The sequence below is a fragment of the Sminthopsis crassicaudata genome, chromosome 1 (assembly GCF_048593235.1).
Source record: "Sminthopsis crassicaudata isolate SCR6 chromosome 1, ASM4859323v1, whole genome shotgun sequence".
Classification (NCBI taxonomy): domain Eukaryota; kingdom Metazoa; phylum Chordata; class Mammalia; order Dasyuromorphia; family Dasyuridae; genus Sminthopsis; species Sminthopsis crassicaudata.
This window is the reverse complement of record NC_133617.1, coordinates 495320436-495335944: the sequence shown is the minus strand read 5'-3', so window position 1 is coordinate 495335944 and position 15509 is coordinate 495320436. Positions and strand designations below refer to the sequence as shown.

Sequence of the window (15509 nt, the reverse complement as noted above, 5' to 3'; positions counted from 1 at the left end):
AGTGATAGGAAGCCCAAGATCATTTGAGAAGTTAAACAAATGGGCAGAAAAAAAATGCAGGTCATCCCTGTACAAGCAGACTTTGACAGATCTATCTTGATCTTTCAGAAGGTCCTGCCAAGCCAATGAATGCACCCATGGACTGGTAGAAAGCAGGCCAGAGACTGGCAACCACAGTGACTGATTGGCTACATGCTCAATAGATCTTTGACAAATCTGATTCTAGTTGCCAGCATTTTAAAAATTAACAAGATATATTCTGTTCACTTATTATGAATTTATTATACAAATGCAAAACATTCCCATCCTATTTAAAGTAACATAAGTATGTAACAACTTGTATGTTGAAGTTGAAGGGGAACTCCAAAAATTTTGGGGTTCCAGACCAGTGTCACAAAGTGTCTCAAAAACATTTTCAGGCTTGACCTCATCTCCAAACAAGGGACAAAGTTTATTATAATTTTAATGCCAATTAAAATTGGCTAAATTCCAAAAGAATTAGCAAAGAACCAGAAGCAAGAAATTATATTTACAGGGAAAAATTAGAGAGACCAAGTGCTTTTTTATATCACTGATATGCTAATTTTATGGCCTACAGATGGAGTTGGGGAGTGGTCTGGCTCTGACTTTGTGCCCAGGTGTGCAATATCCAAAATTCTCTGGGCAGAGCTCACTAGGGTGGAGAACTTTCTGGAGGTGTGTTTTTAGGCCTGAAATGAAAGCAGACACCCAATTATGTTCTGCCCTGGTGTCAACTATAAGCACTTTATTATTGTTGCTCATTAGTCTCAGAAACCCCTTTATTGCAGGCCAATAAGCTGTTATCTGACAGCTAGCAATATTTGTGAGCTCAGTATCCTGATCATACAGAGGAAACTGGGGCAAGATAACCTAGGGAAAGAAAGACATCATTTAAAACTACATCATTCCCAAGGCCAAATGGCCTTAGGGATATTGCTACATCCTTCCTAAGGACTGCACATCCATCCATACCTTTGTCAGACACAAGGCCTTCATTGAGTTGTTCAATCAGTGGTGTTAACAGAGTCTGGAAAAGACTCTGTGGAATTAGTGGATCAAAGTTTTAGCCTGAGTTTTAGGTAAGCCTTTTCTCAGTGGATTCATATTTTAGAGGATATATACATACATACTGTAACGAGCTGTCGTCTCCAGAAGCTGCTGGATCACTCTCTGGGAAGAGATCTGCTGTGTCTACTCAAATCTCTCCGACAGATTCTTCTTCCTGTAACGAACCGTTGTCTCCAGGCAGTTGCTGTTAACTCTTGTCTTGAACCTGAGTTCTCACCTTGTAATTGTCCAGAAAACCTCAGTTCTCACTTAGTAATCATAACAACATACATACAGATTGTACACATATTTTTATATATAAGATTTCAAATTGGTTGAGGAAATTTTATAAAATTCATGAGAAAGTGAGAGTTTTCTGAGAGTAGGCTGTTTGAAACCTCTTATTTTGGATTTTAGTATAAATGAAACTATTTCCTTTAGGTTCTTAGTTTTGCTAGTATATAATTGCTAAGTACAGGCTCTCAACACCAACATATTCTGAGAGGCTGTGTTCCCAAACACAACTGCTATTTTTTGAGGTTCTGGGGTACCCAAAGAGACCTTATTAGTCTCTACAGGTGATTAGACCCTAAATTATTCATTGAAAATAATTAGGAGCAACAAGGTAGTATGATGGATAGAGCATCAAGCCTGGAATTAGGAAGACCTGAGTTTGAATGTAGTCTCAGACACTTATCTTGTGTGACCCTGGACAAGTCACTTAACCCTGTTTGTTTCAGTTTCCTCATCTGTAAAATGAGCTGGAGAAGGAAATGGCAAATCACTCCAGTATCCCTGCCAAGAAAATTCCATGAGGTAACAAAGAGGAGGACACAACTGAAAAGCACTGACCAACAGTTCATCAGTGGTGTAGTAAGAACAATAGATATAAAGCAGGCTTTCAAAAGTCCAACACATTTTCCCACAAATACAAATAAGTACAAGAGAAAATAGACTAAATGTGGCAAAAGTTCTTTTCTTCCCTGTATAATGGTGCATATACCATACCACCTAGCTGCCCCTAATTGAATAATTTAAAATTCTGATACTTGTGCAGACTCACCCTGTCTCTTAGGGTCCCTTAGAACCTCAAAAAAATAGCAGCTAACTTTGGGGATCCAGCCTCACTTAGTACTATATCGGAGTTAAGAATAACTTTAAAGCCTTATCTTAGTGTTGAATGTTAGCAAAATTGACAAACTAAAGGAAATATATGGTTATTTGGAAATATACAAAATACCCAAAATAATAAAGAAATTTTAAGCAGTCTAATCTCAGAAAAGACACAAAGAAGAAAACCTGTTCTAGATTGACTTATAGGTGAATTTTACAGTTGTAAAGTTGATTACTTACTATATGAACTCTCCATTTTTTTGAGCCAAAATATGAACATATAAATTCATTTACAATACATATCCAAATGACAGGGGAAAAAATCTGTAAGTCAACGTCATTGATGATTATTGCCTCAAAAACTTAAATATTTTATTTCTTTATTTTTTTGCTGAGGCAATGGGGTTAAGTGACTTTCCCAGGGTCACACAGCTAGGAAGTGTTAAGTGTCTGAGACCATATTTGAACTCAGGTCCTCCTGACTTCAGGGCTGTTGCTCTAACCATTGGGAAAATTAGCTGCCCCAAACTTAAATATTTTAATAAAAATATTACAGCAGTTTAAAAAAAAGTCACATAGACCAATTTGAAATTATACCTTGGGCTGTTTCCAAATCATAGAATTATTCACATATATTCTGTGGGTAGAGTAGCCTTAAGAAACATAGGCTTATGAGGATCCTTATTTATTTATTTATTTTAAAAATTAAATTAAATTTATTTAAAAGGGGATATCTATTTGCAGTGGAAGGACCCTACAGATTTTTCTAATATAAGTACAAAAATAAAGGAAAGATGTTTCTCTCCTCCATTAGTCATTGTAGTAGGTGTAGAAATGCAGTAAAGAAATTGAAGGTATTTTCATTAAATATTTTCAGGGTAATAGAAGTGCTGAGATTCCTAATTTTTAGTATCATTATACACAATGGAATTGACCACCATACTGGAGTTTAAAAAGATTAAGGGATTATAAAATAATCTCTTGATGAGGTATGCAAAAATCAATTTTTATTATATGGATTGTGAAAATTTATTGTTTAAAGTGAAGTCTAAAATGAAGACAGCAAAAAGGATTTATCTGGAATTTTCTATCAAACACAAATTTATTGAATCCTACTTAGATAAGTTATTGAATTTGTATTATTTGTTTTCAGAATAGCTGTACTTCAAAAATATATTACTAGACTTCAAAGATCTTTTTAACTTTTAACTAACCAAGTAAGAATTATTAGTCTCATGTTTGTCAAGTTAAATAGCTTTTTTAAATAGTTACTCAAATAATAGATTAAAGACTAGTTTCAAATTTGTGTTGCACACAGTTCAACAATAATGTAAAGAAAGTGTTGGAGAAATTTAAGAATTTTAACATTTTCTTAGAGCCCAGTCACTGTATAAATTAAAAAGCTGAAGCCCAAGAAAGATTGTGATTTTTCTAGTATCATACAGATGTATTTAGTAGTCCAGTGGTTTTTAGTGTCTGTATCTCTTGTTTTTTCCAAATCAACTTTAGTTTTTATAATTCATCCAAGTTTTATGACTGTCTTTTGTTTTCCCATCTCTTTCTAATTAGAGATTCAGAAAAGAAGATACATATAGATAGGTTCTTGAACTGCAATTTTAAGAAACTAAAACTGCATTTAAAACCTTAATTGGGGATTCTGCTTTTAGGAAGTTTAAACACCTAATTTGAATTTCAATAAAGATTTTAAAAATCAGTAAATTTTTCTCCAAGTATAGGTACTACCATTTTAAAAGATTAAATCAATAAGTCTCAAAACTTTATCATTGGTATTGTTCACAGACAAGTTCATATAACTTAAGTGAAAACAAGGTTTATTAGAAGAGAAATGAACATGCTTGTGGAACCCAAGGAATTCACAATTCATAAAAAAGTTTGCATATATTTCATATTTTCCCCTCAATCTTGACCCATAACGACTTCTATTTTATTCCTCTACTGTAACTGCTAATATAGACAGAGGGACTATTATAGATCTGACTTAAAATTCTTGGACTGTTTTGTTTAAATTTAAAATCTTAGTTATATTTAGAGCAAAGGTAGTAAGAAAAGTTAATTGTGTCAGGTCTAGAAATATAAATGTCAAGAAGGGGATTAAATTATTAAAAGATTTCTTTCTGATAGTTTACATTGTGGGATATGAACATTGCAAACTTAAATTTGTTTTATACATCTGTGATTTTTTAAAAAATCATTTCTTTTGGAATTTTAAAGTTGGTAATATATTCTAGAGAGTAACTATACTGTATCAGCATTTTTGCTGACATAATGTTTTTTGGAATATCTCAAGAAATAGACCTAAAATTAGTTTTATGATGAATAGTTACACTTTTATTGCTTTAGATTTTAACCATTCTTTGCATTCTCTCCTCTACTTGAACTACTGAATAGGATTTATGTTGGAACAAGCCTTATCTGTTTTGAGCATCTACCTACAAATATAAACTTAAGATTATAAATGATTATCATATGTCATGTCCAAAAAGATCGACTCTTAGGGCTTAAGAGTATGCATAATTTTTGTGTCTTTCAGTATGGGATGCTATCTAATAACTCTCTTAATTTATAGGGTTCTATTGCACAAGTGGACCATGAAACGGCCAGTGTTATGAGTACTAGTAGTACTTATTCTGTTCCTCGAAGGCTGACAAGTCATCTGGGTACCAAGGTAACCGAAGATTACAAACCACAGGTCGCTAACACTACATTCTTATTAATACAATAATTTCACTTCTACCAGTACAGGCATACCACACCTAATTATTCTGCAGAAATATAACTGAAAACAAAATAATAAGAATTGGGTTTTATAAGAACTTTGGTATGAATAGTAAAATATATTCCTGGAAAGCAAAATTTGAATTGTAAAGTATTAAAATAGAATAGAGAAATGAAATTCTATCCAACTGGATATTCTCCTTTTACTCTCTTTTCCTTTCTCTTCTTTCCCCTCCCTGCCCCCCTCCCCCACTTAACTTTTTAAAAGTAATTGTTTTCTGATTATCTACCATCTCTACCAGTCATAAGATATAGGATTTCTTTGGGGAGAAAAGGCTGGTGGATAGATACCAACAAAGAAAATAGTAGTATTTTGCATGGTATTACAGTAGGATTTATTTAAAATATTTAGTAATGTTATTGCTAAATAAAATTGATGTAGTGCAGTGTTATTCTGAATGTTTTCTATAATTCGTATTAGTCAGTATTAATCAAATAGAATAAAAATATTCTGCCTTAATCGAGTTTAATCTATATTACCCTATTACTATAGTTTTTAATAGAATTTTTTTAATATCATAGACATAAATTAAGGGAAATTAGGAATCATATATTACAAAGATTCTTTGTTAACTGATTTTTTTGTGCTACTAAAATGAAAACAATATTTTAAATTTCACCTCATTCATTGCTCATAGTTTAGCCTTTTCTTTCTTCCCTCCCTCCCAATATATGTATAAGACTAAAATTTGTCCTAGAATAATACTGTTTTCAGTCAATCTAAAACTATTTAATCATTTGCAAAGAATATTCACCTACTAAATTTTCATCCTCTATAAGTAGTGACTTATGCTTTTGAAAAAAAAAAAACGAGAAAAATTTGGTTTCATTTAGGAAGAGCAAAACATTTTCTCAGAAATTAAAATATTTTAAAAGTGTTTCACTAAATTTGTTGTTTACTAATTAGGTTAAACCTAAAGTTTTTTTGCTTATTTCCCAAGAACTCAAGATATCAGTTATATTCTTATGGACATTTTTCTTTTGAATTTATTGTTTATTTGCAGTATTAAGCCTATATTTTCTCTTATTATATTGGGAAATTAAGAACTAATCAATCAGCCCTTTACATTTTAATCTCAGAATCTACCTGATAATTCTGACAAGGAGAGGAAAAATTACGATTTCTGTGTTGAATGTTCAATTTGGTGCTGCTACTTTAAAGGGGAAAAAATAAGCTGCTAATTCTTGTTTTACAATGCTGCCATTTTCTGAAGTATCTTCTCTCAGTTCAAATGTTTAAGTATATTGAGAACTACTTAAAGTATGAAAGGGGACTGCAATCTTTTAGCTAGTGTACCTTATTGTGGGCCTTAGTTACATTGAGCTCATGGTTTTTGCCATTTCCTCCCTTTATGAGATTTTTTGCTTAGTGTACTCTAAATTAACTAAAGTAAATTATCCTTCTCCCACTTACTTTGGTTTAATCAGGATAGTACTAAATTTCTCTTCACTAAGCATTCCTTTGATTTAGTCTAGATAACTTTTGTCCAGTAATTAATTGAACTTTTCTTCCCATATATTTATTAACAAAGATTCAAGTAATGTAGTTGGAATGTCACTTAGGCAACTTAATTTCTAATTTGCCCAGCAGATCAGAGCACTAATCTGGATCTAATATATTATTATATAAAAGACTATAGTGACACACGGTGGTACTAAGAAAATATTGGATTGAAAATTAAATGTCTTAGAGAGTATCCTCTTAGCTATATGTCTTCCAGAGTCATTTGTTTCATAATCACCTTTATCAGACTGAATTCCTATACCTTTCACTATAGAAGTGACCATGAAGTCTTGGAAAGAAAACCTGGGGGAGGGAAATAGCTAAAGAAAAGATCTACACAATGGCTTTTCATTAAGCTATTGATATTGATGGTAATAACCCAAATAACCTGCTCTTTAGTGATCAGGGGAATCCATATATACTGATAATAATTTGGTGATTTTTTTTAATTCTTAAGTTTTTTTCCATTTAATTACAAAATTCCCATCTTTTCAGACACTGGATTCTTTCAAATTCAAATCTGAGTTTAAAGTATTAAAAAGATGATTTCTGATTAAATTCTATAAGAAATAGGATATGCTCTGAATAAAGGAATATAAGCCTATAAATCCATTTCATTATAACCTTCTACTACCATAAAACACCTCAGGATATGAACAAAATCAAAATCCAGCAGATATTGTGTTTTTTTGTAATTTAGATTTGTAAAATCATATCCTTTTTGAACATAATTGCACTGCTAGTTTCTGTGTGTATAAAAGTAAATATAATTGTGATCTGATAAAATACAACTTAATATGAAGTACAAGTATTTAACAAGTATTAACTGCTATAAAATCTAGGATAAAATTTAGGATTATAGAATCCACTGTAATAAACCTACTATTTATTGTAACACATATTGGTAATCACACAAAATGATACTCATTTCTGCATCCTGGAAGGTTATAAAAAGTTGCAAATTTATCCCATTCATTACTTCAATATAAAAATCAATAATTTTTTTTTTTTTTTCTAAACTCATTTATCCCACAGGTGGAAATGGTTTATTCATTGTTGTCAATGCTTGGTACTCATGATAAGGATGACATGTCACGAACTTTGCTAGCTATGTCTAGCTCCCAAGACAGCTGCATATCAATGCGACAATCTGGATGTCTTCCTCTCCTTATCCAGCTTTTACATGGCAATGACAAAGACTCTGTATTGTTGGGAAATTCCAGAGGAAGTAAGGAAGCTCGTGCTAGAGCCAGTGCAGCACTTCACAACATCATTCATTCACAACCTGATGACAAGCGAGGCAGGCGTGAAATCCGTGTCCTTCATCTTTTGGAACAGATCCGAGCTTATTGTGAAACTTGTTGGGAATGGCAAGAAGCCCATGAGCAAGGCATGGATCAGGACAAGAATCCTAGTATGTTATAATTGATATTATAGAGAAAATATTGAGGAAAAATAGCTTAATTTGTTTTAGTTTATCTACTATTTGACACGGAAGCTCATATCAAAGTTAATTTCTAATGAATAAGATGTAAAAGAAAAACATAGTGTTCATTTTAGTGTAGTCTTTGTTTTTAAACCGTATTTTAGATTCCTGTAAAGGAGACAATAAAAAATGTAATTGCCAACAGTTGAATAAACTTTTAAAAAAAGAAAGATTATCAAGTAGTTGAGTAACATTAAATATATATGACAAAGCTGTTTATTCTTTGTTAGAAGCCCAATGATGCAGCTAAGTATCTCTAGAGTTGGCAGGATGTGTTAGAATACTAGATTTGAAGTCAAGAATAACTTAATTTGAAGCTCATCTCTGACACTAGCTGTTTGACCAATTCACATCTGATTCCTCATCTTTCCAACAAACTTTGTTTTCTTTAAATTTTGTTTCTCAAATACAAAGTAAGTTAAACGGAAACATTTCTATTCTCCCTTAACCTCCTGGTTTACATAGCAGTAGACAGCACAAGAGTATGTTAATAAGTAGTATATATGTGTAAATTAAAAAGAAAAATTCTGTTAAACTAAAAGAGTGTATCTGTATCTCAATCTATAACTTAGAAAGAAATCCAAGGTAAAGTACTAATTCTTAATAGGAAAGACATAACAGGTATTGATTCTTTTTTGAGCTTCTACATTATGCTAGGGACTATTATCAAGATGGTACAGAACTAAACTTTTTCACAGAATGAATACCATCCTGTGGTATTTAGTGGTTTTAATTCATAATTAAAATAAATATTGTCAGCTGATCTGTAATTACTATTATACTGAGAATGGCTTTCTCATCTTTATTTCTACAAATACATTTGTTCCTGTGGTTACTTTGCTGTTTGTATTTTTGATAATGTAGAAAGACTGCATCTCTTAAATTAACACTTCTTTCTTCTTGTACTGGAATTTTGCTCCTCCCTCTTCTCAGAGAAATGTAGGACTATAGATATAAGATTGCTATATACTTGTCAGATGGTCACAGCAACTGTTGGGTTAAGAGTGGGTTCATTTTAGAGTAGAGGTTTAGGAAAATAGTGTTAAATAAAAAGCATTAATAAAACTTTGATTTTAAAAATGAGGTAACGGGGTGTGTGGGGGGGTGTGTATGTACATATATAATCTTTCACAGTATTATTTGTTTTGTCACTTTTTCACAGATTATTATTGATTATATTTCTATTTGCTTTTTGTTCATTCTCATTTGTAGGTCATTTTTAGAGATAATAGCCATTCATTCTTACATGCTTACCAACAATATAATATTATAATAATAAGCATTTTTTAAAGCAAATTTTTAAACAATTCTAATTGGAACAATTTTGTACAAAAATGTTTTGAATACTATTTTTTTCTAATTTTTTTTAGATTACTAACTTAAGTAACTAATGGATACTTTTTGCTAAAGGCAGAGTAGTAATAAGCTTTTTTGTGAAGCCAGGTGTTTTTTTTTTAAGTTTTGCAATAAAATTTTTTAAAAGTATTTTTTTAAAAGTATTTTTAAAGGACTTGCTTTTTAACCTGATTAATTCTGATCCCTTTTGATACACTGAAGCTTTATTTTTCACATTAGTTTTTTTCTTTCACAGTGCCAGCTCCTGTTGAACATCAGATCTGTCCGGCTGTGTGCGTTCTAATGAAACTTTCATTTGATGAAGAACACAGGCATGCAATGAATGAACTTGGTAAGACAAAATTATCTCTTTTTATAATTGAAGAAGGCACAGAAAAATGTTGACTCACCTTTAGATCTTCAGATCTATTAAATTAATACAAAGCTCGTACTAACTTCTCTCACCAGCTGCTGCTTCTTATCTCATTGTAGTTTCTAACAGTTAACAGCTTCCAAATCAACAAAATTATCACTCAGTTTGAAACTGCACTTAAAAGCTTAAAAAATACAGTAATAAATTTTTCTCTCACTGCCATAATAGACTATATAATGGTAGAGTAGGTAGTAAAGATAATTTAAGGAATTTGCCTTGTGTAAATATGCAGAGAATAGCTTTGTTTCCAACACTTACAGTCTGCCTTGTCTCATTAGCTCTGTTCATGAAGAAATGCCAAAATGTCATTTGACTTTACTTCCTCACTACTTTCATGATAAGTAGCTTAGTACATTTAGAAAGGAAAATACTTGATCTGTAAATATGTTCAACATTGATTTGATAAAGAAAAATTCAATTGATGATTTAAAAGTAGATTGTAACTTAGAGTTCTTTATTTTATCATGATGCCTTCTGTTATATTTATATCTATGTCTAACTAGCTATTATATATATATATAATGTGTACATGATATGTTTATATAATATACACATATGTTTTAAATGATTTTACATTAATTTTTATTTAGTTACATATCATTTTTAACCCAAAGTCATAATTCTACAAGATATAGATGAAAACTTGATTTATTACAAAATAAATGTTTACATTATATCAAGGAGCCCACCTTGCAGATGATGCCTTGGGTATTTATGGGTACAGGAAAAAGAGGAGGGGAATGTTTCATGGGAGAAGAAGGCAGTACCCTCCCAAAAGGGAGGAGAAAGAGAAGAGTAGGGGAGAAGGAGCAGGAAGGCTTGGAAACATCAGATCTTGAATCAGAATGATGTTTTGCTTATCTGAAAGGGTCATAGCTGCACAGTTTAATCAGATTGGGGTTAGGCTGGCCAGAGCTAGCTTTGTAGTTGACTTGGCTTGAAGGACACTGAGAGTTTAATAGAGTTCAGTTGCAAAAAATCACTGTTAAGTTAGTTCAGGGAGGGTTTCACCTCTGGAAAACAGAGCAACTCAAGAAAACAAGTTCAGGGGACCTTTCATATTATATATGATATGCAGGAACTCAGTCATTAGCAGTATTTATTAGGCACCTTCTGTGTACCAGGCATTCTGCTAGGTAATGGAGGTATAGACAAAAGTGAAACAGTCCTGCCATTGAAGAGTTTACAATCAATCTACCATAGGAAAAAACAACTGTATGTGTATAGATTGTACAAAACAGATAGTTTGGGGATGAAGTACAGACAAAGTATTCTGGAAGAGTTTGACATAGAAGGTGGCACTTAAAGTCAGTTCTAAAGGAGATTTGAGATTTTAAGAAATAAAGATGAAGAGGGCAGTAGATTCTACAACTAGGCTATATTAATGCAAAGGCTCAAAGTTCAGCATAGAAGAAATGATAGTAGTAGTAGTAGTAGTAGTAGTAGTAGTAGTAGTAGTAGTAGTAGTAGTAGTAGTAGTAGTAGTAGTAGTAGTAGTTGTTAATGCAGATTTGAAGTTCTTCATCTATATTATCATGTTTAAACTTCATAATAACTCTGTGAGATAAATACTATTACTGTTTATTTACTCTCAAGGAGATTTGGCCAGGGACACATAACTAGAAAGTATATGTCAGGATTTTGACTTAATATCCATTTTGAGGAAAGTCTGACTAGCCATGCTTCACACTACTTTGCCACCATGCTTCAGCTAACTTCTCCTTTTACTCCTATAGTTTCCCTTCTCTTATTGGTGAGTCCTTCCTAGAACCTTTGTTTAGAGGAAGGACCCATAAGAACCATCTGTCATTGTCTGTAATATACCACTGAACTCTGGTGTGGTAGTTTCCCTTCTCCACCTTACCAATCCATTCCTCTCTGTGCCTCCCCCCTCCCCCCAACATATATATATATATATATATATATATATATACTCTTTTTCCCCCTTGCTTCTTTTAAACTGCTGTGCTGTCACCATTAAATATTATCTCTGTGAAGACAAATCATCTTTATGTACTTTTGCACAGTCACTGTCTGACATGTAAAAATTTAATAAATGCTTTGTGACTTGACTATTCACTTTATCTCAGCTTCTTAAACTATAGGTTACAACATATATAGGGTCTCATAACTTAATGCCACAAAATTATGACTTCTCATCAGTAAATGTATGTTTTGTAATAACTATTTTATATATCTAAATACCCAGGGTCATGTAAAAATTCCTTGAAGTAACTATCTGGTTACTTCAAACAACGTGAAGGCCAATTTTGCTGGAGTCTAGTCTATAATAAAAAATGGCAGTATATTAAAAAGCTGGAAAAGTAGGTTAAACCAGCTTGTGAACGGCTTAAAAAGTCAAATAGAGAAAATTTGATCATAGAGGCAGTAAGAAACCATTAGGGTTTATTGAGTAAGGGAGTCACATTCTCAGACTTATGCTTTAGGAAAATCTCTTCTGCAGCTGGAGGAAATATTTGAGAGAGGAAAATCCAGGCAAGGTAGTAATAAGGATCAGCCTAGGATAGTAGTGTATACCATTTCTCTTTTCAGTGTAATTGTACTCATACCCTGCACTCTACATTGTTTCATCAGTGAGATGACATCAGCTTATCATGACTCCTCATTTAGCCTAATCCAATATAGCCCCTAGTATTTGACTACTGAATCAGTGAACTGATATTAGGATATATAACAATGTGGGCAGGAGTAACAAACCTTTTGGAAAGAGAATTACTGACTCCCTAAAATACCGTATTATCATTTTGTATTACTTTAATTCTTTTTTAAAAATATTTCAAAAATTATATATTATTTAAAAAGTTAATATATTGAAAAGAGCCTTAGTTCTTTTAAAAGCTTGGCATATTTCTGTGCACACACATAGAAATATATGTTTTTAAAAATATAAAAAGTAGAAATGTAGGAGACCTAGAAGTTATTTAGTTCATTGGATAACACCTATGTAAAGAATCCATAAAGAATATGGATAATAATTACATAGGTACAGATGAATTACACTCCTCATAATAGAAAAAGTAGCCACATAAATGGGGTAACAGAACTCTCAAAGTGCAAAACTAGTTTTTTATTATACACACACACAGACATGCATATGTACTCACACATGCAAGAATACATACATTATAATGCAATAGTGCTATATTGCAAAATAAATACTCTTTAAAGATCCATTTCTAATGACAGATTAAAAATTTTTTTTTAATTTTTTTAAATTTTTAAATTTTTTAAAAAATTTTTAATTTTTAATGAAAAAAGTTTTTTTCATTAAAATTATAAAACTATAAATATAACTACACTATCCCTTTTATCCATTAACTTTTTTTTTAATAGTTTTTATTTACCAGATATATGCATAGGTAATTTTACAACATTGACAATTGCCAAACCTTTTGTTCTAATTTTTCCCCTCCTTCCCCCCCAGATGGCAGGTTGACCAATACATGTTAAATATGTTAAAGTGTAAATTAAATACAATGTATGTATACATGTCCAAACAGTTGTTTTGCTGTACAAAAAGAATCGGACTTTGAAGTAGTGTACAATTAGTCTGTGAAGGAAATCAAAAATGCAGGCAGACTAAAATAGAGTTCACATTAACTTCTTAACACATTAGTTCAACACTCCCCAACTGTGTACTCTCCACCATTAGCTAGACTTGGGAATCCATAACAGCTTCTTAGGTAAAATTCTCTGCCCAACTCTTCACTGCATAGTATCCTTGATTATTCCTCACCCTTCCTTGCTCAGCATTTCCAATCAGTTGCCATATCTTTTCATTTCTATCTCTACAACTTCATTATTCACATAACCACCACTCTAATTTAGACTCTTCACTGCTCAGTTGGCCTTTTGAAATAGCATTTTGATTGGTCTTTTTGCCTGAAATCTCTATTCATTTTGCCTTATAACTACCAAAATACTTTTCGAATAACATAAGTCTGACTATGTGACTCCCTTATTCAATAAGTTTCAGCGATTCCCTTTGATTCCATAATTAAATATTATTTCATCTTTAATTCTTTTTAAGATGCATTTTTGTATTTTATAATGTGCACAATTATTAGTAATAATAGTATGTGCATAAAATTTATAAATAAGAAAATATATAGATTCTCAAATATATTTTTTATTGCTAAGGCTGTGTGAAGGTTTGAAAACTCCTGGACGAAATGTAAAAAGATAGTTTAGGATATTGTTCCAATAGTCTGTACAAAAAATAAAGGCCCAAACAATAATGGCTATTTAAAGGGAAAAAAGGGAAAATATAAGATATGTTGTTAAGGTAGAATCAAAAGTATTTGGCAAATTGATTGGTAATAATTCCAGTGTTGCAAACTGAGTGACTAGAAGGGACCTGAGAAGTCATCTTTTTCAATCCCCTCTTTTTACAAATGAGAAAACAGACCCAGAGAGGCTGGGTTATTTGCCTAAGGTCACACAAACAGGGAATGCCAAGAGCCAGAATTCAAGTCCAAGTCTTTTGGGTCTTAAATCCGTTATTCCATGTTGCCTATGGGAATTACCTAGCATTTATGCCATTGCAAGGTTGACTGAAACAGTTTGGATTGTTTAGTCCATGCCTTCCTAATTTTGTTTTATCTTTTGGCCTCGATAATATACTAGATTTGTTTCCTTCAGGGAGCAACAGTGACTCCAACTTGAGAGTCACTGTTGCTCCCAAGTCCCTTTCTCAATATATACCTGAAAATGTTTGGAGCTATTGTCTGAGTAGAGTTTGGATTTATTCCCTTCATTGATTGCATTAACCTTTTCTTTTCATTCCTTCAACCTTAATTTTTTTTTAATCTTTCATTTTTTCTCTTGTTGACCTTCTGATGGAAAAAAAAGCATTGCATTTTCTGAATATTCAGGTTTCCCTGAGCATTCTTCCTGCAGATCATACCTAAAAATTTTTAAATATGTCTGGGTCTATCTTTGTTTTTTAGGGATAATATTTAACTTCATTTAGAAAAATATTCATTTTTTTCATCCAGTATTTCTTGCATTGAAGCTGGTTTTTTGCCTATGTCCATGGAAAGAACATTGAATTTGGAATCATAAGATCTGGTTCCGAATACTCACTTTGATACTTACTATGTGACCTTAGATGAGTCACTTAACATCAATTTGCTTATCTGTAAAATGAGGGGGTTGGACTATCTGACCTCTGATGTACTTTCTAGTTCTAAATATTTTTATTTGTGATTCTAATGGAAAATTTTAGACTATAATTTTCATTATTTGAGATTTCCCTACTGAATAAAATGATGAAAATCTAATACTAAATAATCATTTTTCACTTGAAATAAATACTTTTATTCTTACTCTTTGAAAATAGGGGGACTACAAGCCATTGCAGAATTATTACAAGTAGACTGTGAAATGTATGGGCTTACCAATGACCACTACAGTGTTACTTTAAGACGATACGCTGGAATGGCTCTGACAAACTTGACTTTTGGAGATGTAGCAAACAAGGTAGGCTTTTATATCATCTAATTTTTAAAAAAAAGTTTCATAGTATTTTATTTTTTCCAATTACATGTAAAGCAATTTTTAACATTCATTTTTAATAAAATTTTGAGTTCCAAATTTTCCCCCTCCCTCTTCCCTAAGATGGTAAACAATTTGATATAGGTTATATATGTGTAATCATGTAAAACCTATTTCCATATTAGTCATGTTGTGAAAGAAGAAACAGTTTGCAAAAGGAAAAAACCCACGAAAAAAAGAAAGTGAAAATAGTATGC

At 31.9% G+C, this 15509-nt stretch overlaps 1 protein-coding gene across 7 annotated transcripts in view; it reads left to right on the top strand.

The window, feature by feature from the left end:
* The window catches only part of APC (APC regulator of WNT signaling pathway), a 117211-nt gene that overhangs the window by 84854 nt on the left and 16848 nt on the right, over positions 1 to 15509 (top strand). For 6 of the 7 annotated variants that reach the window (XM_074281435.1, XM_074281437.1, XM_074281440.1 and 3 more), the window contains 4 exons: positions 4769 to 4891; positions 7517 to 7895; positions 9559 to 9654; positions 15098 to 15237. In XM_074281435.1, coding sequence (XP_074137536.1) covers positions 4769 to 4891; positions 7517 to 7895; positions 9559 to 9654; positions 15098 to 15237 — 738 coding nt within the window. The remainder of the gene's footprint in view (positions 1 to 4768; positions 4892 to 7516; positions 7896 to 9558; positions 9655 to 15097; positions 15238 to 15509) is intronic. The other variant, XM_074281439.1, reaches the window with a different exon arrangement.